This window comes from Sprattus sprattus (genome assembly GCF_963457725.1).
Source record: "Sprattus sprattus genome assembly, chromosome: 19".
NCBI classification, from domain to species: Eukaryota; Metazoa; Chordata; class Actinopteri; order Clupeiformes; family Clupeidae; genus Sprattus; species Sprattus sprattus.
Genome location: NC_137917.1, coordinates 6345023 through 6372088, shown reverse-complemented (window position 1 = coordinate 6372088; position 27066 = coordinate 6345023). Strand labels below are relative to the sequence as shown.

The following is a 27066-nucleotide window of genomic DNA, read 5'->3' as shown; positions in this document are numbered from 1 at the left end:
ATCATTTCCTCTGGGGCATTCCACTCTCTAAGTGTGGACAGGAGACTGCACGAGACCGAGGTCAGAGTCAGAGCCGGAGCCGTGGGTTGATTGTCAATATTTAGCCTCCTATGACGGGACATTTAGATGACTCCTGACCTCTCCGCACACTCGCTGACCCCCACCTACACCCTCCACCGTGACCCACAGGATCATGACCACGCCGATGCTCCCTATCGTGGCATTTGTCATGGCAACCAAGTTGGCCCCCATCACCACCCTCCATACCTACGTCAGAGAGCAAGTGAGTGTGTTAATTATTCTTTGGAAAAAAGAGAAAAGGAGAAAGAAAGATGGTGACACACAGCAGGGGGATAGTCATGGGGCAATAAAATGACGTCTCACACTCTCCTTTTCTCACAGCTGGCCGCCGCCGTTAATGTGTGACGGGGTCCAAGCTAGGAGATATATAGCATAAACACATGCACAGATAACACATGAGTGCACTGGCCAAGAGATATACAACCACATGAAACCAGCCTCCGCCGGACGCACCCACACAAACAGACTTGTACATACTCGCACACACACACACACACACGCACGCACACAATCACAAACACCCTGCCGCTCAGTCAAGCAAGACCCTGATTACAAAAATGTCTTCTTGGCCAGCAGAGATTGGTTACAGTTGCCCCTCATACTCACAGAACTTGGCTGTGGAGCAGTGAGAGGGTTGTGATGCACTCCTGATGCTCGATGCGCCTGTTCCGTACACTGCACTGACTAACGCTCTGTCCGCTAAGACCACATACTGTAAATGCCCTGATTGCTCAAGGTTTTGGATAAAAGGTTGGTGGAAATAAATGTTTCAACACGTAGAGACTGTCCCCGTCTATTAAATGGACTTTTACAAGCTCCATTCAGTTCCAGGTTTCAGCTCGGAAACTCGAGTCTATGGTATGTGAAAGAGCACACTATGTAAGTGTGTAGGGAACACACGTGTGTGTATATGTTAGATTGTGAGTTTCTCTCTCTTTCTCTCTCTTTCTTTCCCTCTGTGTGTGTGTTTGTTTGTGTGTGTGCGTGTGTGTGTGTGTGTGTGTGTGTGTGTGTGTGTGTGTGTGTGTGTGTGTGTGTCTAGCATGTGCATGTGTGTATATGTTAGATTGTGTGTTTCTCTCTCTTTCTCACACTCTCTTTCTGTGTGTGTGTGTGTGTGTGTGTGTGTTTGGGAGGAAGGGATGCATTGATTTTGGGGCATATGTGTGAGTATGTTGATGTTTTGTATCCATTCATTTGCACTCATGCCCCCACACACACCATGCCCAACTTCTTCAAGTAGTTGGCATCTGCCAGTGGGGAAATCTTTAAATGAAGAACCTGAAGCAACAGGTCGATGGCAGAGCAAGACAGAGGGAGACAGAAGAGTAGGAGAGGGAGAGAGCAAGAGAACGAAGGGAATTTAGGGGAAGCAACCCACGCAAAAAGGAACGTTTTACTGTTCAAACAGTCTTTCCATCTCCTCTTGCGTCGCTCCCTCCCTCTCTCCTGCTCTGTCTCAGGATGGTGTTAATGTGCTACAGTGTCCAGTCTAGTTGATGTGCTCACACACACGCACACACACTCACACAAGCCGTGCGTGCATGCGTACATACACACACAAACACACAAGCTCTTTCTCGCTTCTCTTCCGTTCTCAGTCTGCCTAAACATTCTTTCCCCGCCTGTCATTGTATGTCTCCTGTCTGCATCTCTGTCTCTCTCTTCCACCCTCTCCTCCTTTGAGCAGATGGATGCGTGTGAGTGTGGGGGTGAGAGTGGGGTCAACATCCTGTAAACACCAGGAGGAATCACAACAAAAACACCAGTAGAAAGGTGCTGACATGCACTCAACGGAAGCCTGTAAACAATCAGCTGAATAAAAACCGTGCATGTACACGCCAAACACATGGACACAGAGTTACACACAAACACATTCTCTCACTCGCTCGCTCGCTCGCTCACTCACTCGCTATAATGGCGGTGAATTTGAACTTCACTGCTGTCAATGCCAGGCAGCATGGAAGTCTCTCATGAGAGTTACCTCCAGGAACTGTACGTGGTTGAGAGCCAGAAAGACAGGAGGGTCAGATACAAGAAAAAGAAAGAGAGAAAGAAATAGAGTGGGCGAAAGAGGGGGAGTGGGGAAGACTATTTTTAGCGCATTCCTTCTCATGTTGCAAAAGTAACCCAGGAGACATTACTTGCGCATTTTCTGTCTCTTTGTCAAGCTTCCCTGTCTGTCTGGACCATTGAGAGGCCAGTGAGGTGTGGAGTGACTCGGGCCTGTCGACCGTCACACCACACCACACACACACACACACTACTTCCATTCCTCTCCAGCCCCCCCCTCCCCTCTGGCCAGCCTCCTCCTGCGTCACTGGAGCATTGAGCCTGTTGTCATGTTATTCTTCGGAAGAGGATCACTGCTGACAAACAGGGGGGGGGGGGGGGGGGGGCAGTTTGAAAGAGAGAGAACAGGAGAAGGTTGGCCTGTGGAGAAGAAGGGGGGTGATCAAACAAAGGGGTCGGGAATGCAGCGACGTCACAGTCTGTCCCAGTGACTGAGCTGAGCAACATGACCCCGCAGATATGGGGGCTGTGAGAGGGCCGGTGTGGCCTTTTTGTGGATTGATAGCCACTGTCAAGGATGTCTGAAATGCCAGCGTGGCACAAGCCCGCCTCCAAAAAACGTACCATTCAGTCCGACTCTATCAGAGGAAGCAGGCTGACGCTCAGATGTTGCACGGGGTGTGGGATACACAGTCAAGGCTGCCACTTCCAGGGCTTGACCTTTGGGGTGGGAACTGAGTGCCGGGGACGCCCACTGTGCTGGTTGGACATGAAGCTGTCAGTTAGACGTGAGAGGGCCGTGGCCTTTAGACTAACATTATTATTTTCATTATTTTTAAGAGCCCATAACAGGGAAAGAAAAGACATGGACTTGCTAAAAATACTTCACATGGGGATTGCTTCCCAAAACAGTCATTTAGTCTGGGTTTGGACATTAAGATAAACCAAAGAATTCACAGATGTTTCTTCTTCATGCCACTTGGCCCCCCATTCTCTCTCCTCATCAGTCATCCACCTCGTATCACTCAAAAGTGTCGCATCATGACAATGTCAATCCTCGTTACTATTTTAGGAATACTATTTGCAGTTTGCACACACACTATTTACCCCTTGTTTTCCCACAGGAGGTCAACATTAGTGCTACTGTGTGTGTGTGTGTGTGTGTGTGTGTGTGTGTGTGTGTGTGTGTGTGTGTGTGTGTGTGTGTGCGCGTGCGCACACTCGCTGGCCCCTGTCTGTCTTCCATTAACAGCGCCCCCGCAATCTGTCTCTTCTTCCTCCCATTCCATCACTCTATCCCTCTCTGGAATGGGTGGAATGTGAGGAATGACAGAGTCACAGATAGAGGGAATTTCCCCGAAAGGCATAGAAGAAGTAATGACAGAAAAAACAGACCAACAAAGGGTTTTGGGAAGATGAAAGATGGAGAGAAAAGGAAAGTGGGTGGAAAAAGTAAAGCAGGTATGTATATGCGTGGGGAATATGTGTGTGTGTGTGTGTGTGTGTGTGTGTGTTAGTGTGTGTGTGTGTGTGTGTGTGTGTGTGTGTGTGTGTGTGTGTGTGTGTGTGTGTGTGTGAGTGTGTGTGTGTGTGTGTGCTGCGAACAGTGATTTGATCCCGTGAGGTGACGTTAATCAGGAGAGAGCTGATGAGAGCACCTCATGACTTCCCTGATCTGAGCGGATCAGTGGGACTGACGCCGAGACCCAACGCCAATGACTCACTGACCTCAGAGGAGAACCTTCTCCTCTAATGCACCTTTTGTTTGTCTTTCTCTGAGTGCAAAGCCTGACCTCAGATCAGCACACAAAGCTTTGAGCTGACCCATCATGTGTGCTCACGCTGAGTGGCGTACAGTAAAGAGGTGTTCAAGGGGTGCAAACATTTTAGAGAGAGGGAGGGAGAGCAAGACAGAGCAAGAAAAAGGGAGAGAGAGAGTGAGAGAGAGAGAGAGAGAGAAAGAGAGAGAGAGAGAAAGAGAGAGCAGGATCGGATTACCAGACCGCCGGGGTAGTTTTCCCCTGTTGCTCGGTGTTACATCACCGTTTGAACACCACCGGCTGTGAGCGAGCACATGCCTCCAGTACGGGGGCCAGATCCCGCCGGCGCTGCAGGGGCAGGAACTGAGATCAATCTTCTCTATATATGGGCTGTAAGGCACAAGATCAGAGGTTAGAGGGGGGAAAGAATTGTGGGAGGAGAAGCAATCTGGATAGAACTGGGGATCTACGGCATCTGCAATCACGGCATGCGAGTGTTAACTCTGTGTAAACTCACTGTTGGCCTGCGTCCAGGTCTCCCAGGGCCTGGAGGCTGCACACCCACCCCCCTGATAATGCAATATTGCCCAACTGAACAGGGAGGGAGAAATGTGATGTGTCATACTCTACTTAGAGATGAATGGTGTCTCTAATGCCTCTGTACAGCAGCCACTGATGCTGACAGAACACTGCAATTTCCTCCCCTAAAGGATGTGAGATTTATGTATGACGTGCAATGACACACTGCAATTTGTCTGTTGAGGCGTGTATCATACACAAGCCTAGGCTAATGATGTCAGAACTATTTCCATGTCGCCATAAAACAATTAAAACACAAAGGCCCCTTCTCAATGAGCCTAAATAAAATGCAAGTGATATCTTGAACCAATATGAAAGAAAAAAACCACCTACAAAGAAACAAGATTTATGGTGTGTAATTAAAGGTAAATATCTTCCTTTACTGTATGGCAAAGGGGAGGAGAACCCGAACACACTGTACCATTTAGTAAAATTATACAGGAATAAAGAATAAAGACAAAAGTGTGAAAAAGCTGTATGTGTGCATGTGCATGGGGTTGTGTGTCTGTAAGTTAGGGCTGTAATCGTGGGATGTGGGTATATAGGCGACAACGAGGGAGGCAAAGCATTATGGGTAGTTTGCACACTGGGGCAGAGGTAGCCACCAGAAGCCACTCCATCAACAAAGTTGTCTGGCTTTGGAACAAAATCTGTTTCAAGGTGTAGTAACTGTACCCAGTCCTAAAGGCAAAAAGGCAACAAGGGTATGGGGGGAGAGAGAGAGAGGGAGAGGGGAAGATGGAGAGAGAGAGCTGGAGAGAGAGGGAGAGGGAGACTTTTTGACACTAATATGGAAAAAACCCTGTTTGGAGTGAATACGAGTGCAAATATTATTCTTCCTGAGTATTACCACTCTGAGGACCTCTGACCTGGCAGTGAAAGTGCTGAAACAAAAAGCCCAAAGACTTTTTCTCTGCCTTCAAAGAAGACTACATAAAATAAACACTGCCATCAGATTACAGCTGAAAACATGGGGCAGTGTTACCCAGCCTGGGCCTTAGCCTTCCAGCGTTAAGTGTGGGGTCCACTCAGTCAACATCATGACGCAAAACGGAACAAGACTCCAACAGAAAACCTGGGTCTGTCGGAATAAGGGCCCAGCCCACATCGCGCTCAACCTGAGAAAGAAGTGCTGGATGGCAAGAGTGAGGGAGGCGGGGAGGAGTGAAAGGAGGGGGAGACATTTTGGAAGAGACCACCAAACCCAAATCCATCGCTAGCTCAGGGCGAGGCAAAACCCTGAAGAGAAAAAGCGAACCAAAAAAAGGGGGGAAAAAGACCGAGACGGTCAGAGAGGGAGAGATGGAGTGAGAGAGGACGGCAGAGAGAGAGGGAGAAACCGTCTCTGAGGCTTAGAGGCTAACCCCAGTAACCCTGCTAACACAGGGCAGCCTCAGACTGGCTAATATGACATCACAGGGCTCTTTTATAAGCTGTGTTTCGGTGACGTAATCGCCCTGGACTGAGGAGAAAGTGAATCTGTCCCCAGGGACTGCCTGGGTGTTTCTCTCGCCCCGACTCTAACCCCAAACACACACACACACACACACGCGCGCGCACACACACACACACACACCCATGTCCACACACATGCCCAGACACACACACACACAAACACACACCACATACACACACACACATACACAGAGGGCAAAACTTTCATAAACATAAACCCGAATATATAAATGGTAAAGAGCAAACACATATTGGTATACTTTGCACGCAAATGCCTACACACAGAGACATAACATACATAGACAAACATATACACAAGAATAGAAGCATGTGCACCTTCATTTACTCAGTTGTACACATACACTCTACACACACACACACACACACACACACACACACACACACACACACACACACACACACACACACACACACACACACACACACACACACACACACACACACACACACACAGGAAACACACACAGACATAGACTATGCCAGGGCAGGAAACCCAAGGCACCTGGGTCTGACTGACCACACTGTTTGAAGTCACATGTGATGCAGCTTGCTGGCATCTGCTAACTGTTAGAGAAGAGCCAAGGGCCAAGAGACTGGCTGACCGGGCTGGAGCTGTCCCTCAGATCCACAAGGGCAAGACGCTCTTCACGGGCCAAAAGAAGATTGATGGCCATGTACTGGCAACACTGGATATTATTGAAGGGAATGGCATGAAAACTACAAAGGCCAACACCACTTACACAAAAAAAGCTGGAGGAAAACCCATGTCTGATGCAGACCCAGGGTTACAAAAGGTGTCAAGAGGTTAACCAAGATTATTCCACTCCAAGGATGTATTTGCTCTTTTGCAGCAAACATTCCTGGAGGGAAATGAATGATTTGGTATGCAGTTCACACTCACTTTCAACCCCCAGGAGCTTGTCTTTTTCAGTGTTACAGTAAAATGACTAATGAACAATGACTGGCTTGGTCAGGACATTCCAGTCTAACATTTCAGTAATTCGCAAATCTATGCTAACCTATTCGCACTTCATTTTTGTGAAGTAACGACAAGACTCTAGACAGGTTCTGAGTCAAATTGTAGTGTTACTAACTAACTAGTCACAATGACATAGCTGCGGATGAAATGACATCCCCTTTCACTGCCAAATCAAAAAGCCCTTAATAAGACATTGCGTCTGGGGAAAGCACATTACCGGACTGTGTAAGTTTGACTGGTACCAAAGATAGCAGTAAAGATACACTTGATGAGGACTTCCCCCTGATTCAGTTACCACCACTGTCTTACACACCCAGTAATCAGAGTCACCATTCATTTAGGACATTAAGTGTTATGGAAACTCTGGAGTGTGCACAACACAGTAGGACCTGTGAGGCTTGAGGTACTGTTAAGTAAATGGGTGAAAATGAGTAATAGGCATTTACCTAAGGAAATAGTATTGACACTTTCCCACAGGGTAACCACTGTATCAGGCTGCATTTCCTATGTTGAAATCCTGGATTTGGGCTTACTAGGCATTTCCAGTAGATGAAGTCTTTCACTGAGGGGGGTTCCAGTCAAGATTAATACCAGAGTTCCAGAGAAGAGAAATGGAACAGTTTTTTCAGAGTGTTGTGACCCTTTGTAGCTCTCTAATGAACTGATTTTAAGGTGGTCCGGTCTTTGGCCTGAAGGGCCACTCTTCAAAGTGATTCTGTTCTCTAGTGAGTGCTGGAGCAAGTGGTTAGTAGTTCAGCCTAAAAACAGACAAGCAGGAGTTTATTTTTAATGGGTAAGTGGCACAGGGGAAACCCCATGAACAGCAGGCCTGAAGAGATCAGGCGAGAGCAACCTGTAAGCAGATTACCACAGTAGGCCCCAATTGCGTCCTTCACTAAGTCAACACATATGCATTCACTTATTCAAACACACACACACACACACACACACTCTTTCACACAAATGTACACGAACACACTTTTCTGACTCAGCTGTTTTGTAGGAAGCCCGCTTCCTTTGAAGAGGGGAAGAATCTTTCATTACTTGAGACATGGAGAAAAAAGACAGAAGGAGATGACAGAGAGAGAATAACCAGCCCATTGTCTTCACAGTAACCCCCCTCTCTCTAAAAAAAATATAATTGTGAGGTCCTAATTACAGACACACCATAGCAGGTGGTGGAATTTGCACCTGGAAAAGTGTGTGTGTGTGTGTGTGTGTGTGTGTGTGTGTGTGTGTGTGTGTGTGTGTGTGTGTGTGTGTGTGTGTGTGTGTGTGTGTGTGTGTGTGTGTGCGTGAGATAGTAAAAGCAGTGTTTATGTTTGTAAAAAACGATGGCACAATAGAGAAAACTCTTGCTACTTAGAGAGTGCAAGTCTGCCCATACGTGTGTCTTCATGATGTAGCAGACAGGCATTACTCGTTACCAGTGACCAACTGACAGTGACAGATTGTAAAGGTTGACTGTGCAGCTCCTAAAACAGACATATTACAAACCCATTACAATGCTGCTACTGTGCCTCCGTTAACGATGACCAAGACCATCTTTACCGTTCTCAGAGGGGGGTACACAGCTGGGAATAATCAATGCAAGTTATGACGTCAAGATCTGACGTCTAGAAATTCTAAATAGCCTATGGCCACTTGCGCTCACAAACCACAAAGCATTTTTAATCGGATATCACAGTCACTTAATTGATGAAAATTCGACCACAAAGAGGGTGACATGATGATTCATACCCCCTGTTGACTATGTGTCTGAGGGGGACAGAGGGATGGCTGGACATAGGTGCCCGAAATGATGCAAGAGGTTCTCATGGGATGCCTTCTCCGAACTGTAACGGCGTAAGCACGAGCAATTGACCGGAAGAGAGAAAGATATCTGGAGAGCCGACAAATCTTAAGGAGGAAAAAACACAATAAGTGACCATTCGGGAGAAAATGACGTCAATACAAAACGTGGGAACTTTCGGACTAAACTAATTACGCCTCAAACAGCAGCACACGTGCTCTCCCTCTTACAACAAACACAAACGAGTGAACAACAAAATATGGCCTTGGTCACGGGCAGCTGTCGTACCGAGGTCAAGGGAACTTTAGTATGCTTGTTGTAAATGAGAAGTAATGGCATGATACCCATACAGTAATATTTCGCATTTCCCATGAGAACTGTTGTGATGGCATTGCAATTCTAGCTAGGTTTACGCGACGTGACAGCTCAAAAAATAATCTCAATTTGGCCTCAATTTTCAGAAATAATCCACAAGTTGTCATTCCATTCAATCATCGTACAATGATATTCAAACAGGGGGTGCTGTTTAAATGACAGCTGCTGTAAGGATATCGCTCTCCCCCTATCTTGCCATCGCAACCTGTGGTCTGATCCAAAACAAAGACAGATAGGAGGAGCGCACAAAACAGAGTGTGCTCATTAGGACTCAGACTGTTATTCTTGGCAGAAGAACAGTGGTTCTCATAAATTTAAAGTGAATACACTTGCGAAGGATTTTAATAGTTCAAATCAAAGTTCTCACGCGGAACACTCACCAAACGGCCATAGCATTCACGCCACCCAGTGTTTGTTAGCAGAACCACAGAGCCGAATGTTCAATGTCCCCTATACAAAGACAACCAACTGCACGGGTGTTAGAAATCACATTATTTTACCAAGGGCTCGGGTTAAGCACTGAATAAACATCTGAATATGAAGTCAGTTGTCTTTAAAATCACAACTTTATTAATATCGTATGGGGTGTAATACTTTGGTATAAAACATGGCTATAGACAAAAGAACTTGAAGGAATATTGTCTGGTTATGATATCGTCATTTGGTCCACATGGTTAATAATAATTAATTAGATCTAAATTAATGCTCAGGAGTATCACTGGCCATCTCCTGCTTCCCAACTGCATACGTCATCAGATCTACATCACACATCAAAGCTCCTGCCTGTAGATGGATTACAAATCATTACATTTTCCACTTAACACATTTCCAGAGATATTTTGATACTGCCACCACTAAGTGTGGTTCAATGCCAAAAGTCAAATCGGTTTTCTTCTCATTTTAGTTTTCCACCTAGTCTCAACATTTAACAAGTATCCATTGCATCCAGGCAACAGTTCAGCTAAGATGAGTCTCAGATGTCAGTTATAATTTTCTTTGATTAAACACTGTTCTGAATAAAAACAGATTCTTGCAATGAACCAACAGATATCCCCAGAGAACCAATTACACAACGAGGCCACAGGCCTTCTTCCAACCTCAGCTTGAGCAATCTATATTCAAACAAGGTGTTTTGTTCAGTCCATATATCTCTCACAAGCATGACACTACAGCCTGGTTCTCTGATTGGCTGGCAATTCATCCTGGTCAATCCCCCACAGGAAAGTGCGCAGGCGTGTGATTTCCTTTTGCAGTTCAGGACTTGGGATGGGCTGGGAGAGATCCAGGCGTGGCGTCTCATTTGGGAGGATGAGGGGGGGGTGATCCAGAAAGCTTTCAAAAATATCTAAGGGAATAAGACAAATGATGTCAATATGTTGGATAAGAGCTTCTCCTGGAGCCCCTTGAGGATGGAAAAGGACTTCAGGATGGGTTAAAAGGACAGGCAGAAGGACAATTTCACCGGCGTCTCATCAGCATGCTTGTGTGTGTGTGTGTGTGTCCTGTGTCGCTGCCAAATGCATGTGTGTAGTGTGATAATAAAACTGACTTTGACTTTGACTTTGAGTACCAGATGTTGCGGGATGTGACTTTGCTTATAGGGGGGATCACCTACCTCCACTGAGTTCTGTACCAGGAGGTGGGGCCCAGGAAGCAGGTGGGGCTCGGGTCGGTCCCAATTTATAATGGGTCAGGAGGTGATGAAGCTGAGCTGAGCTCAGCAAGGCATGGTCCTCCAGGAGACTTGGCCATGAAGACTGAGAAGAGGAGAGTCCATCAGACAGAGGAGAGATTTAGGACAAAAACCCTCAGATGGCCATCCTTAAACATTGTGGCGGCAATGAATATTATGATGACAATATGCAATGCTGCCTTTCAGGGTGACCACTAGTCTCTGAGGTATATGATGATTTCTACACAGAGCATCAGGTGTAAAACATGTAAAATGACCTGATATATTCATATACGCAACCCAGACTGGATCAAATCAGAAACCTTCTAATTTTACCTGGATCAGGCGCGTCTTGGGAACACAAAGGAAGTTCACTGTGACTGAAAGTTTCTTTAGAAACTCAGAGGCAATGTCACCCAGACCAGCGCCTTGCAGCCAGTCCAGGACCAGGTCAAGACTGGTCCGAATCTGAACTGCTCTTGACCAGGAAAAAAGACCATCTGGCAAACAAGACCACAGAAGATGTTTCAGATGTTATAAAGGACACATTTCATACTATGTTAAACTTGTTGCAGTCTCTACTCTCTTCACTCTCTCTGTGCCTAGTGGACTCTTACCTCTCTCCAGCAGGGTATTGAGCAGGGAGGTGTTGGTGAAGAAGAAGAGGTAGCCGAAGGTCTGAGAAGTGAGAGGAGGAGAGAGGCAGGCGTCCCGGGTGAGCTGCAGCGAGCAGCGGTACACCTCCACCAGTCCTTCCACTGTGGGAGGAAGAGTGGACACGTCGTCCTCTTCCTCCCTCTCTTCTCCTCCTCCTTCTCCATCTGCTTCACCTCCACCACTCTTGCACTCCTTTGTTGTGGCCTTTTTCTTCTCCTTCTCTTCACGGGAGAAAGGGTTGGTCTCCAGCAATGCTGGCAGGAGGGAATACAAGGTCTGGAGGAGTGATAAAAGAATACAATAGAAAGAATAACTTTAGAACACAATAGTTGCAAGAAGGTAGCCCAGAGCCTGTAAGAAAATGCTCCGTGTTTTTAAAATCCAAATTAGCACACCATGCAGTGTGGTAAAAGCCTGTGTGTGGTCATTTCTTATGTTTGTGTGTCTCCACAAAATATCACCTACTTATGCATTCTTACCTTTGTCAGGTGGTAAACACACTGTTGGAAAGTGTGCATGATAACATCATCAAGCTGTGTCAAGGCTTCTGAGCACGTGTCCATGTCGGCTGTAAGAACAGGGTCACCTGGAGCTGCGGGTCAGAGAATCAAAATATTTGAGAATATTATGCTAAATATCTGAAGGTTAGTTGCCAGATTCCATGAAAACGTTTAATCAAGCAGACCCCTGTGGGATTTTTCATTCAAATCTCACAATTTATAAAACACACAGTGCTAATGCAAACCCATTATGGCTATCAAATAAACAGTCAGTAGTGTTTTTTGTTTATATCCACCAGTTAATTGTTTTGTCTAATATTTAAGTGTAAAGTTCAATGCAGAAGAGTAAACAAAACGATAGGAGCAAGGATAGACAAAACAAAGGACGTGTGCCACAGGGGATTTTGGGATAGCAAATGTTTTTATTGGGACGTAATGTTTTGAATGAGCATGGTTTTAAAAAATAGACATCATAGAAAAAGTCCAAGCTCACCCTCAAACTCCCACTCTTTCTCCATGGACTCGACCTTGACCTGAAAGAAATTGAGGAGTTCGGTGGCGTTTGACATCCAGAACATCAGAGGACGGAGGTCTGTTGCCAGCTGCTGCACACTGGGGGTATTTAGGTCACCATTTGGATCTGTGGGGCTGGGATTTCACAAAGGTCAAGCTCGCGTAGTTGTAAACTAGCATAAACACGTAATATAGCCTTCATTATGTGTAACTGAGAATACGTCAACATTTCTTGAGCCTATGTTATATCCACAAGAGAATGTTGCGGTTAAAACAAGTTACTATGACTGGAAGACATTAATCGGTTTTATAAAACCAGTTATGGGTATACAGCTCCATACAGAAATGAAAGGAAAATGCATACAGATTATGTAAAGTTATGCCGTCCCCATCCAAAACTCTCAAAACCAAAATGTAACCGAGTACTCTGAAAACCGTCAAGAACCACAAAAATGTTCTTACTTTTGTGTGGGATGCTTGTCCCCAAATTCTTTTATGTTGTCCTGAGTGCAGGAGCCAGGGAGAGGGGGGAAAGAGAGATTAGACCAGATTCAGCTGAATGACGGAGGGAATGTCTGACTGATTCATCCGGACAATGACAGCACATTTTCCGAAGGAGTGGAAATGACATCAGTCTACCTCTGTTTACAAACTCCAGCTAAATTCCAGTGAAAAACCATCTGTCTGGGCTATAGCTGAATCTAAAGCCTGATCTCAAGGAGCACAACATTTGGAGACAGCAGACCATTTCAGGGGGCAAGGAAAACATCAGCAGCTCTTACACAAATCCATCATCTGATCTAACATGTTTATGTAAACTCCAAACGCTTCTGTCTCCATTACATCTCTTGGCAAAGCATTGACTGCATTCCCATGTTCAACAAGGGAGTATTAAGAACATGTCTGTGAACATATTTAAATAAATGCGTTACTTACAATCATTTAGGCCTTTGCTACAGAAATGTTTATAGGGAGCACATAAAACTGCTGAAATTATACAAATGTTATCAAATTTTCCTAATAAAGTGTCTCTGTCTTCTATTTTGCAGCAACCACCTGTTAGTGACTGGATTTTTCAATCCATGCCATGGATCTGTTTATTTGGGTTGTAATAATAAATGCAACTGTTTGCACACGCATGATAGTGCTGGAAAGCATCACATATATCCTCCTTTAAAACACTGGTGAAAATGCTGGTGGGAGAAAAGTGTCCACTTGACCTGACCATCAGCATGCAATGCTTCAGAGTTACAGGGAATTTGGTCCAAGTGATGTAAAACCAGTACAGGCATGTCTTTATATAGGTGACCCACATGTTGATCACTTACATTTTCTTTTAAATTCAACAGAGTGGCTTTAAATCTTTGTTAGAGCATTGAAGTAAGGGTTTGGGTGGGAGGGATCTAGCACACCACATAGTTGCAGCTCTACCTGACTTGCTGCTGGTCAAAGGGGCTATGCCTTTTTTTTATTTGTATTTAATTACAGATAAAGATTTTATTATAGAAACAGCCATTATAAGTAATTCGAAATTTAAGGTATCAACTTCGATATCTACAGTGCAGAAAGTTTCCACTCACCCACACAATTCCTTTGATGTGGGTGGCCGCCTTTAATAATAGCTGGGGCGTGAGGGCAGGGTCCAGGTGTTGGGAGGCATAATCAATCATGACCGACAGGAGATAGGCAGGGGCAAGAGCGCCACCTCCTGAGTCAGGGGAAGAGTTCTTAGAGATGATCTCCTTAAAGAAAATGATGGAGAGAATAAGAGCATTGAAAAGAGTGTGCTGTGACACATTCATCTTGACTGTTGCATTGATTTTTTGCTTCTTTCTGGTATTAGTGTAAACACCTGGTTAACTCTCTCTTTCAGCTGTCTCATAAACACCTGCAGTGTTTATCTGTGGTCGAATCACTGTATTTTTTTTAAACCTGATCAAGCTTGTCTAAACGGAAGGTACAAGTGGAGAGGCCCTGCCTGTTATTTCAAACATGTCTTATCAAATGATTACAGATTTTGATGGCAAATAAGAACAATTTTAGCTGCAAGGTCTGATCTGCAACAATCTTTTATCCTTCATCTTCAGCAGCCTGCCAGCTATGCATAGTTTTGGCAATGCTCTTTTCGGTTCAGTACTTGTTCCTGTAATTCCCTGAAAATAAAAGGCACCTAAAGTGGTCTCTGAAGGCCTCATATAACAATGCACAGTTGTCTCAAGTGCTTATCAGTGCCAGTGTTTGCTGAGAGTAGGGCTCTCCAGTAACAACGTTCATTTGTTTCACCGCTCACCTGTAGCAGTACGTCTACATGTCTGGGCTGGAATCTGAGCAGGGCCTCGGTGGAGCCCAGATACTGCCTCAGCACTTCCTGTCGGTCCACCACAGCCCCAGGGCCGCAGGAAGCAGATGAGTCGGCTTGCCAGGGAAGGGGCAGAGCAAGTGGAGGAGCAGGGGTCACACGAGGGTCACGGTACAGGAAGAGGAAGTGACCCCCAAGTCCCAGCAGATCCCCTGGCTTCAGCACAGCCTCTCTATACAGTGGTGCTCCATTGTGAGTGACAGCTCCCCCTCGGAAGGGACGCACCAGTGCTGAGAAGGTGCCAAAAAATATGAACAAGGGGTAAGTGATGTATACCACATCACACATTGCATGGCAACTCACTTACAGATAAGTGTGATGTATCAACACACACTACACACACTGAATGAACAAAGGGTAGACAATTAACTCTGCCAGTGGGAACCACCAGGGACTTCATGCCTATGATTTAACAGTTATTTGGACAAGTTGGATAAGATGGTGATATTTTGATGCGCAACAATTCTGCAAAGTTTCGTTTTTTTCTTTTTCTTAAAGGGGCTTTACAAGAAAAATATTATATCACAGAACTTATGTTAACTCCAATATCCATTTCATGGAGGTAAGCAAATGGTTTTGGTTACCTTGGAGACCTTTCAATGGCATCAATACACATTTTAAATTCTTCAACAATTGATTGTTGATATCTGTCACAATTTACTATATAGATATGTACTTGGTCTGTGAGCAAATAAGCCAAGACACATTTTTCTAGGCTGACCTGCATGCCTAAAACCAGCTCTGCCACACCAGTCACTTTCTCTAACACAAGGGATCAAAAGGACATCTAAAAGTTCTGCATACAGTTAAGTAGCATTATTTTTTTATAATATTCAGGAGTGGTATAAGAGTATCACCTTAAATAGCTACCAATGCTTAATACTTTCAGTGACATCCATGTGGCTGATCCAGGGGTCTATATCTGTGGGTTACCTTGTCCTCGAGGGTGTTCAGGTACGGCAGAGTCTCTCCTGACAAGCAAATGTCGGACAAGGAGGTCAGGGGCTGAGAGGAAAGTGTCAACTTTCAGGGGCCTCTTCCCCTTCCTTTCCCTCTCTCTGTCCTTCTCCCGCTCTCGTGGGGTTGGCTTCCTCCCAAATATGTGTGTGTGCCCGGTCATTATGTACAAAACAAAGTCCTGAACAAATAACAAAGAGGAAAAACAGACAGACAGATAGAGGGCGAGGGATGGCGGTAGAGGAAGAGAGTCGTCTGTTATCTTCTACGTAGCGGTTGTGGAAATCAGAAAATCTTGAATTTTAAGTTGGATAAAAATGGATGGAGATAAGGAATGAAGTGTGTTACAGTTTTCTACAATTGAATCGTGTGTGAGGTCATTGTGCATGGTGGCTAGGGACAGACACAGGCTCTCTGTGGTGCTGTATTGCCTGCTTTGGGCATTGTGTAGCTCTCTATAGCTGGTGCTTTATGTTGAATGGGAGATTCTCTCAAAGGTAGGGAAACAGTGATGGTATGTGAAGATTAGAGGGATGCAGGTATGATGTAATGTGCCAAGTTTGATAGCGTCTCGGACGCAAGTCTAGCCTTGCTCTGGTCGTAGCCTTGCAGCAACAGGAAATAGGGGCGGTCTGTGGGCGGGAGGATCAGACTCTGTGACATCACTTCCAGGTCACAGGCGGAGATGTCCCTCTCCTCTTCCACGACTCTGGTGCGCCTGACCACTTCACTTCCCACCATCGAACCCATGACCTTTTAGATAGAGCACGTAGCAGGGTTAGCATGGTCAGAATGGTTCGATCAGCCCTTCCTCTTTATGCAATGCTATTTTGGGAGATCCCAGATACCAACCTCCTATTTTCAACATAGAGGATATGCTCTAGTTATTTATTCCTTGTCATTTTACTTCACTCACCTCTGATGCTTCTGTAGGCATCATGCTCACAATGTTCTTCCTGTCGTTCGGTCCGGCATTGCCTGATCTTCTAGGGTCATTGGTGGCATTGTTGCCTTGGCGACGTCTCAAGCTCAGGTTCATGTCACTGATGCTTCTTCTGAGTTCTGAGTTCCTCGCACGGTGGCCCCGTTCATTCTCCTCAGCTCCACTCCCAGATGACATACGGCTTCTCCTCCAGCGAACTGAACATACAAGATACAGAGTTGTTTTTGGTGGTGGGAAATGTCAAAGCCTTTACAATAGATCTCACCGTATTATTTCACTAGTGGTTAGTGTAGTCTCATACCATGAGAGTTCTCTCCCTCTCTCTCTCTCTCCATTTCTCTGTTCCTCTCATCCCTTTCATAGTCTTCTCGTCTTTGGATTTCAAAACGCCGCTCATAGCCATCCTTTGGCCGCCACATGTCCACAAGGAGCAGGGGACATTCCCAGGGGGCCACACCCCTCCGACACTCTGTTTCCCATTCGAAGGTTCCATCTGGCCGGTGGAAGGGCTTTCCAATGACATCACACAACAGGAAGTCCTCGGGGGAATGTTTCTGGAGAGCTGAGCAGGTGTGGAGAGGAAGTGAGACTATTCATGCTTTCATAAAGGGGACTTTCTTGTTGCCATTGTTCAATACTTTTTACTGTATGTCAGCAAAGGACAACAATCTTGTGTCAACAATGTCCCATTTCAACATAATAATGATGGTTCAATAATATTACTGACCGATTTACTGTCCTACATTACAGTTGGGTACAAATTGATCAGTTTCACTCTCATGTATCCTATAGTGTAAAATCATTAGTATGAGCAAGAGTAGCTTGATTATAGCTTTTCATGGTGAACATCACCCAACATCCAGGCCATGTGGTTATAGGGAGTGGCCAAATTGTCTTACCTGAGTCATCAATTTCAGTGTCTCTTTCTCTCTCAGTGTAGCGGGTTATGACCTGTGCAATGAGCTGCCTGGCAGTGGAGCGGATGTTGGCCAACAGACTTCGGTAGTTGGCACCACTGGACAGAGCATCCCCGTAGATCTTAATGAGTCCAGGAGCAGAGGATGAGGCTGGGGGTAAGTAGTGATGAGTGGAGGGGGCAGCAGAATGTGCCCACAGCTCCCTCTCGCGGTCCCCTACAGCCCGGTCGCGGTCACTGTTGGAGCGTCCCCTCAGGAAGAGGTGGGACAGACGCTTGGTGCGGGACTGAGGGGCAGCAGGACGGGGCCTCAGGAACGCAGGGGAAGGAGAGGGGCAGGGGGAGGGGGCTATAAGGGAGGGTGTGGAGACGGACAGGGCAGAAGAGGGAACGGAGGAAACCTCATGGAGGGAGGTGGCATCTGAGCTAGTGTTGGATCTGAAAGAGTAACACAAAGCGGATGACATGAAGAAAATGGATATGGGGAGAGAATTACCCACCCCCCCCCACACACACACACACACATAGAACGAAAGTTTCATTACATAAAATGTTCATAGATTTATATCATAGACCGCATAGAAAGTTTATACTTATTTGAATATACACACACTCTTTGAATAAATAGAGATATCCAGTTTAACACTTCCCAAGCTTCACAAACAAAAACAGCCACACACAGTGCTCAACCCATTCAAACCCTAAATGTACTCTTCTCTCCGTCAGTATCACTCTCATTAGGATGTGACTCGTTTCTTTATCCGATGGAATGTTGGAAAACACTCCAACCAAATTCAGGCATTACATTCTGACAAAGGTATTCAGGCAAATGTTATTGCAAGATGCTCTCTACGACATTTGGTAAATGAGTTATGAGTGAAATTTGTACAATCTCATTTGAATTGTTAGGCATAAGCAAAATGAACATATGTAATGTACTTCAGGGGCATTTAAGTCTTTTTCAGTGTTACTTTGGTTGTAGAATAGCCTGGCATTCTTATGGAAATGTCAGATATTTTTCAATGAAAACATGCAGATGTCTGTGGGTGTGGTATGTAAGGGAACAGAGGGGACATTGAGAGGACTGACTTGACTGACGCAGCACTAGGCCAGCGGGCTCCCAGTTTGGCAAAGTGTTTACGGGGAGAATTTATCCACAGGCCCACTGGGAAATGGAGCTTCCTGGAACGCGGGCTGCCAGATTCTTCCATCTGAAAGAGAGGAGGGGGAGGGGGAGGGGGAGGGGGGGGGGGGGGGGGGGGGGTGATGTGGAGGGGAAGGTAAGAAAGGAGAGGGTCGATACATAAAAACAGAAATGCCCCATTCAGTGTCCTGTATATTGTATTAGAAGGCCAGCTTTATAAGCCTAGATGCTTACGCAGTTGTGATGCCCTTGTGTCTGGCCTACATCTCATTCAGTTTAATCCAGTTATCTTTCTCTCTCCAATCAGTTTTCAAGAATTGAATCAAAGTTATGATGTCAGTCAGGAAGACTGAAAGAAAATGCAATTTTGAGTCACTTGGACAGCAGGGCAAGGTTGGGCTCTGTTTCAATGCTATGACTAATATTTCACAAGAGACACATCTTTAGTGTTTAGTGACAAACACAAATTGCTGAAAAGATTGCAAAAAATAATGTTTCTCCAACAAATAATTAAAAACAGTCTCTCTGGCTGTGGAAAGGCTGGGCTAAGCAAAGTCCCCCAGGTCAAACAGACGTCATGTGAGTTTACCCAGGGTGGGTGAGAGGCATATCTATCAACTAGCGGTGCAGTCCACAGGGCTGAAATTTTGCTGATGCATTTTGTTTGTTTAAACGTGAGCACAAGCCATGCAATTCCACTTGCACGTTGTAGTAATATTTCATGTTATTTTTCAATCCACACCCTCACACTGTCCCTCTCTGGCCCCATGTCCAGGGGGAAATCCCAAAACAGAGCAAGCCACAGGTCATGCTGTCTCTCCCTGCTTTAGCAAAGAGAGCATCATATTTTTAACTCACTTAAAGTCTTATTCAGCACTTTGTCTAAGAGATCTCAGATTCTCGCTCTTTTAACCCAGACTCTCTGTTATTATCTAAGTTCACTTGGTAAAGGGTAAAATACAAAAGTTAAATCAATACACACAGACCAGACTGCATGATGGTGATTGATAGTGTGGATATGTAGGCAAATATGGTGCAGAAGCCAGAGTCAACAGCATAAAACAATTCTTTTCAGAATAGAGAAGGTAAAACAATTCAAATGTAAATATCAAAGCGCACTATGACTTATTACTGTGACAAATCTGCCAGACTCACTCACAATAACTTGTTTTTTTTCAGTTGCTGTTCTTCTGCACAGATGTTTTCGATATTCCAGTTTTTTAAGCCAGTCGTTTAACAATTTACTCTATAGTACTTCTTCTTCTTTCTCCAGAAACAGGATTAAATTCCATTTTGAAAATGATGGCCCGTTAATTGCTCTCCTTTCCTCATCTATACTTCAGTGTACAACTTTTCCTCGATTTTCACATTTCGCTCATCTTTTGCTCCGTCCTCTATGCAACAACCTCTTCTTACAACTTAACTTTCTTTTGCCTTTTCCCACTTTTTCTTTCTCTCTCTCACTCTGTGTCTATAGATAGAGAAGCAAACCCATTGTTCTTAGTGACAGAATTTCCTTCCTTCTCACTGGACAACACCTATATCCTGAGAGAGAGAGAGAGGGAGAGAGCAAAAGGGAGAGAGAGGACTGGAGAGTTGACTAAAATGGGGAGACAGCTTATGTTGTCGTATACTCTACCAACCCAAATCACAGTTGTACATGTATACCTATATACCAGCACAAATAATGAAAGTGGAAGTTAATTTGATGCGTATTGTTCTAATCAGATTGCCAAATACTGAACAACAAAGGACATTCGATACACAAAGGGGGGTTAGGAGCAGAGGAGACCTGCTAACCAAGCCAGACATTTAATTAACAAAGAGTGCACTTTAGATTCATTGTACAAATGAGTCCCTAAGGCTATGAGAATCTAGAACAACTTGGTATGGGGATTTTAAGATGACACTTTCTTACTTTTGTGGATATACAAATGGCAAAGGACAGGACACAAATGACAAGGTTAGTGTTGTGATGACATGGTATAATAAGGAAGCTTTCACGCGTATAGAAATACTAGCGTGGAAAAGGTAGACAACATGGCTGGACAGGAAGCTGTACTAAGAGGGACATCTGTGACCTTTGACCCCATCTACAACAGGAAGATTGTAACAGGAAATAAGAAAAAAAAGAGACAGCGTAAAGAAACTTCCCTGTGAAAGAAATTAAGTTTTGTGTCACCATTTATTCACAGTTATGTCTAAACATAACATTTTGAACCCTTGATAACCAGTTGTCTGCTGTTGTCTCAAGTGATTAAATGCATGATGACTGAATGCCTTTGTATTTCCTATTTCTCTCTCTGTATCCATCATTTTTTTTCTCTCTCATTCCACACTTTTCCAAGTAGTTTTGCCTCACCCTTGTCTCTATAATGGGGGTAATTTACCCTGTAAGTCAGTCTCCATATATTTCAAAGTTTTTTATTTCAGAACCTACAGTGCAAATGAAATTCAAAGTCATTAATTTGTTGTGTGCAGACAACATTCAAAGCGAACAACTGCATTAGTAGCTAGTAGATTCTCAGACAACAAGTAATGACATAAGGTTGTGAGTGCTCCTTTGCGCCAGTTGTCGTCTTCTTTCTATGTTTGTTTTTTGCAAACAGACGAAAGCTCCACATGGCTCCAGGTGTTACAGGGGATTTTCATAGAGTGAGTGTCCAGCAAAATATTTGTTTCAGTAGATCTGTGTCACCCAAGCTGGTCCCTCATTTCCTGGTCTTGTTGGATCCAGGTCTACCCTTCAAAAGCAGGAAGTCTACAGTTTTAAGTAATTCATCCTTTAACCTGGCTAATCTATTTTATATATTTGGAGGACATTTACTGATAAATGTTTTTTAATCTATACAGGACTGGATACATTTTAATCAAACCTCAATTGCATATGTCTAGCCTTTGTACCAAGTTTGTCAAGAGGAAATGGTCCCTCAGCTGGAGGAGAAAAATGGGTTCCTTTGGTGACAGAGAAGGACAAATATAGAATGAGCTCAGTTCTGTCCATCCTGTTGATTTCAAAGAAAAGGTGGAGCTGTGGGAGAGAAGACAACAACATAAAGTGATGCTTTATTAGGCCAAAGCCAGGCCCTACGTTTTAATTTTCTTTCTTTCTTTTCTAGTTATTAAGTTGTCTACTTTCAAACAAAAAATGGGTTGACCAATAACGGGATAGGTAGGACTCTAATGATATGACACCACAAATCTAACTCGCAAACATACAGAACCCTTTTTAATGTAGCCTACCTATAGATTTGCCCCATACTCAGTTCGCCCGCCCAGCTTCACGTCGCCTCTTTACGTATTACGGCATCCCATAATTCCTTGCGCTAGGAACTCTTCACGAGAGGACATAAGAGGACACATTCGGAAGGTAGGCTAAAACGACAGTAATTGTTTTTTTTTGTATTACAATAATCGCTCGCATCTGTAAATAAGATGCCTTCCTTAGTAACCAATGTGTATTAATCATATAGCAGATCAATATTGCTAGTTGAATGGAACAGTTTGAATCGTTTTTTCGCCAAACTTAACAAAGCTAACCGGCTAGCGGCTGAACTAACGCTAGCAAGCTAGGTAGTGTTAGCTAGTTTTCCCATTAGATATAGTCGTCCCAGCTAAGATTTGTGCAAGCTATCTTGCGAATAGCTAACAAGGTTACCGAAGGTCCTTGTTCCTTTAAATCAGCTAGTTAGATAGCTATGCTAGTTGATGTTCAAAATGAGTGGAGGTTATCGAATACCTCATTCCTATCCGTAACGGTATTTTGTTGGTGGATTATGAGAAGTGATATTCACCCGTACAGTTGAAAATGCAGCTTGCTAGCTGTCATACCGAAGTCATACAGCTGGGTAGAGGTGGTTGTTTTGCTATCTGGCATATTGGTAACGAGCCATCTGTAGCTGACAGTTTGTAGTGCACGATTATGACTCTTATGTATCAGTCTTACGTTTTCTAATTCGAATAACCTCACCGAAGATTTTTGCATATGTCATTCTTGCCATCCTGTTTATATTTGTAGTGAGCCAACAAGTCACTAAATATGGCCGATCACATCGAGGAGAAGATCAAGAACTACAGGACGGCACCTTTTGACGCCCGCTTCCCTAACACCAACCAGACACGAAACTGCTACCAGAATTATCTTGGTAAATCAGTTGACAGGTTTTATACAGATTTCTATTGTCTCTGCAGAGGTTATGCTGTTCACAAGCTCCATAGAAGGTCTTCATGGAGCAGTTGTGGGAAAGGTTGCTTTTCGTGATCTAAAGACAAGGTTGATGGTCAGGGCAAGGTTGCATCGTATGGTCCGCTCCTCCTTTTGCTCTGTCAAAGAAAGGAACTCTTAAGTTGCTGGTTCATACATGTATAGATCATCACTCGCGTATGTTGCTTTGCTGGTGTGAAAATGTAAATTGCTGCCCTGTGAAATGTTATATCTGAGCCAGAGCTCATAACTAATACTAAGATAATACAAAAGATTGGCACGAGAAGGAGAAGAGAGAGCTGTTAATGAACAGGCTCGATGTCAATCAAGTTAAATGATAGGCTATCTTCATTTTTTATAATGGAATGTCCAGTACCACACACATCTTGACCTGTGTACTTTAAACGTGAGACATGTTTATTGGAAACCGCTGAACAGGGCCAGAGGTACAAACGTCAAGCAACAATTGTGAAATGGTCGATTTCTGAAATTGATATAAGATATATATATATATATTCTGGACAGGACAAAGGTGTTCTGTGCTGCTACATCTAAATGATAAATCCTATTGTGAGATTCATTGTCGTCCTCATTCTATTCACAAACACTCTGTGGAATGCATGAGCAGAGTAAGCCCTGTAAATTCAGATTAATCCCTCAGGAATCTTATTTCCCTCCACAACCCGTCGTTGCAGTACTTACCAGTACCAGTATATAGATCTTATAGACTGAAACATTGCTTTATTCAACACTTGTCTCTGACGATGAGTGCATTTTAACTGTTATTGTACACATCATATGGTGGATAGAAGGAGGTTCAAACCATAAAGCTTTCAGATATCCTCACTTAATGCACTGTTCCCGGTTTCTCCCTTTCAGACTTTCACAGGTGTAATAAGGCCCTGTCTGACAAAGGCCAGGAAACATCCCCATGTGACTGGTACCAGAGGGTCTACAAGAGTCTGTGTCCCATGAGCTGGGTAAGACTGCCTTATTAAGGTCACTTAAAATGTATCACTGGCAGTACATGATCCTCTTGCTGCCACTGGAGCCATGGTCATCTAGCCTTCTCACTCATCCCATTTCATTTAAAGCTAGTTTATGCTGCTTACAGTCAAATTCTGATGAGAATGTAAATGCCATGAGGTTTCCTAGCAATATGTGAAAGGGACGGGTAATATGCTGTATGTTGGCGATACTTAAGACTCTTTTCTTATTTTTTTTCCTTTTTCGTGTTAATGTGACTAAGTGTGAGACAAAAGGCCCCACATTGATAAAATAATTAACTGATGGTGGCACCGTTCATTATTATCACAGCAAAGCTACTGCCAGTCAGCTATGAAGTGTGTCTGTATAGCAGCCAAGAGGTTTGTCAGCTTTGGCTCACGACATGTGCCCACAGAACTGTGTTCAGTACAGCATGTGCCCACAGAACGGTGTTCAGCACAGTATTCCTTTGTTGGCATAATGTTCCAGCAGTGCATTTTAGGGAAGCACGATTTTGAGAAAATGTAGGCTAATTAAGCGATTATTGTGGACAATATTGCGATACAATAAAATAAACAGTGTCATGAGTGTACTAGCTTGAGCAGCTCAATATTATTCCATTCAGCTGTACATAAAACAGGCATGTGAATAATGTTTTTTAATAATGTTATTATTATTTTATTTTATTATTATTTAAAAAAAAAAAACATTGTCTGGACAATTTCAACAATTGGTATGATATTCCTTTGCCTGTGAAAAAGTTGTAAAAGGTGGCCCTCCATTATATGACATTACATGAATAGGCAATTATAAGTGTAGGCAACACACCTTATCTATACTCGGCATTAGTGAGAGCTTAATGCATTGCCTACCACTTGATTAAGAACAATTATATTTAATCCGGACTTGTTTCAGGTGCACTTTCAATTAGGGTGGCCGTTGAAAAGATTGTTAGAATGAAGTTAACACAATAGCATTATATTCATACATTTAGCACAGGGAGTAGCATTAACAGTGGGTAACTTAACAGTGGGCATTTTAGAACTGTGGCTATAATTAAGTTATACTTATTCTTTTCACATATTAACTTGGACTATTGTACATGCCCTTACATCTCAGTCACATTAAATAAGACGACATAGCATAGCCTAGCCTACCACAACCCTGTATCAAATTACAAATTTACTCTGATGGCAGTGCACTTCCAACAAGCTTCCCTGACCTTTAAGGCCACCATGGCTGACTTTACTTGACCTCGAGTTAAATCTTGAGTAGGATAAACTCCCTTCGGACTACACACCAGATAGTCATGTGACCATGCCTTACACACGCGTCACTGGCTAAACAGACTGATTGGTCATCTCTTTATTATGGGCATAGATGAGGAGCAGACTGCACACAAACAGAGAATAGGCTGCCATGTTCACACATGTAAATTTTGTATTTAATTAAATCGCAGTCTTTGGCAGTTATGCATGAGATCAAGCAACACAATGTAGTCCTGTGTTTTCTTTCTGCTTTTAGCATATTGGTAGCAACATCTTCAGACAATAACAGTTACAGAAGACCAAATAATAACTACATTTTAACTCACCAAATGGTTGGCCTAAATTTTCCACTGGTGTTGTATCGCTGGCACCTTATTTCTGCCAATTTTGCAAAAACACAGGAAGTGTTAAAGCTGCATTAAGATTGGTATTGAAGAACTTGCCAACCTTTATTTCCCTATGATATGCTCACAACTTAAAATAGGGCTTCAAAAGACAAGCTGGCTGTGCTTGTGGCATGTGGCACACTGATTAGAGCTCTTTCTCAGGTTTCTTCTCAGAGGATGCTAGAGAAGGCCAAGTTCAGGGAGACATATGCTTTATACAGATTTGTGTTATTTGGTCTCTCAACCTGAATTACACTCTTTCCACTCCAGAGCACATGGTCTCAGTCAGTGTTACCAACTTAGCGACTTTGTCTCTATATCTGGCGACTTTTCAGACCCCCTTGGGGACTTTTTTTTTTTGTCATTTGGTGGATTTTTGTGTTGACAAAGCACTGAAAAAGCATCTCACATTTCATGTTACAACCGATCTCACGAGAGCTGAGAACAGCGAGGGCTGTCATGGTCTCCTCTCTACTCACATAGCGCAGTCTGACGAAATAACAGCAACATATTAGAACTTTGTATTCGCGGGAAAAATATTAGTGTTACCCCGTCAGAATTGCATATTGTGCGCATCCGCAGCTTATTTACATATTATGCAAATTAGTTGATTACGTCATCTAGCGACTTCTGGCGACTTTTCAGAGAGCTTACAGCTACTTTCCTCACAGAAAAGTTGGCAACACTGGTCTCAGTGAGTAGTGTGGTCTGTGATTTAAAGAGCCATCAAGAAGCATCTATATTGCAACCTGAAGTTACTGATGCTCCTAAACAGTGCCACATAACCAATTATGGTATCCTTTCTTTCAGGTTGAGAGGTGGGATGGGCAGATTGAAGAAGGAAATTTCGCTGGAAGGGTCTAACCGGACCATTGTCCTTCCATATAGAGTACCTCATGATGTTTTAACCATGTCCCACTCTTTAGTCTGTTCATGTGTGTTAAAAGTGGAAGCCCTTTGACACCATGTTTGGGCCTCAAAATATCCTACAATACATGTCTCCTCACTAACTTTCGTTGGTTACTTAAATAAAGACGCACAATTGAACTCATTCCTATAATGAAGTTTCGTGTTCTTTGTATGGGTAGGGACATAACTGATTGGTTTCGATGATTTACAACAGGTTCTCCTGACAACCTACTCACCCCCATCATACAATAAATGCTATACTTTGAAAATTAAGTATTTGAGTTCATATAACTGTTTGCCCATGCCAACACCATTATGTGAAGATCATCCACTGGTTACATGAGTATTAGGTAACAAAGTTTCTGCTGAATCATAGTTTTGATGTATTTTGACTTTGGCCTCGATTTTGTTGTGCTTTCCTCTTATCATTTCGAGTGACACATGTGAATTCATTACTTTGACCCGGGTCAAATTGTACAGTATGCTGGCATAAGTTATAAAACCACCCAATAAATAAAAGAAAGCAAAAAGATTAGTGTAACATCCATCTCTAAGCATGCTGACCTCCACATAATTAAGTTTACAGCGTGAAACCT

General features: G+C 43.8%; 2 protein-coding genes across 2 annotated transcripts; one reads left to right on the top strand and one right to left on the bottom strand.

Moving 5' to 3' along the window:
• Positions 1–9676: 9676 nt before the first annotated feature.
• rasip1 (Ras interacting protein 1) lies at positions 9677–20102 on the bottom strand. The gene is made up of 16 exons (XM_080857293.1): positions 19876–20102; positions 18662–18783; positions 17556–18010; positions 16958–17218; positions 16630–16853; positions 16302–16466; positions 15690–15894; positions 14688–14986; positions 13978–14139; positions 12860–12900; positions 12378–12532; positions 11864–11976; positions 11345–11660; positions 11064–11227; positions 10671–10812; positions 9677–10400 (listed from the first exon to the last, which is right to left on the bottom strand). Exons 2-16 carry the CDS (start codon positions 18781–18783, stop codon positions 10222–10224), a joined length of 3003 nt encoding a protein of 1000 aa, XP_080713419.1. The 5' UTR covers positions 19876–20102; the 3' UTR covers positions 9677–10221.
• Positions 20103–21990: 1888 nt separating this feature from the next.
• On the top strand, positions 21991–26612 carry cox6b2 (cytochrome c oxidase subunit 6B2). The gene is made up of 4 exons (XM_080858584.1): positions 21991–22086; positions 22735–22861; positions 23800–23900; positions 26372–26612. Exons 2-4 carry the CDS (start codon positions 22756–22758, stop codon positions 26423–26425), a joined length of 261 nt encoding a protein of 86 aa, XP_080714710.1. The 5' UTR covers positions 21991–22086; positions 22735–22755; the 3' UTR covers positions 26426–26612.
• Positions 26613–27066: the final 454 nt, after the last annotated feature.

Bases quoted from the DNA above. Each gene is read 5' to 3' on its own strand.
- cox6b2 (XM_080858584.1), top strand. From the start codon at position 22,756: ATGGCCGATCACATCGAGGAGAAGATCAAGAACTACAGGACGGCACCT. The intron at 22,862-23,799 runs GTAAATCAGTTG...TCTCCCTTTCAG, and splicing joins CTGCTACCAGAATTATCTTG to ACTTTCACAGGTGTAATAAG. The intron at 23,901-26,371 runs GTAAGACTGCCT...CCTTTCTTTCAG, and splicing joins GTCTGTGTCCCATGAGCTGG to GTTGAGAGGTGGGATGGGCA.
- rasip1 (XM_080857293.1), bottom strand. From the start codon at position 18,783: ATGGAAGAATCTGGCAGCCCGCGTTCCAGGAAGCTCCATTTCCCAGTG. The intron at 12,901-13,977 runs GTGAGTGGAAAC...TCCTGCACTCAG, and splicing joins ACATCAAAGGAATTGTGTGG to GACAACATAAAAGAATTTGG. The intron at 12,533-12,859 runs GTAAGAACATTT...GTGAAATCCCAG, and splicing joins GACAAGCATCCCACACAAAA to CCCCACAGATCCAAATGGTG.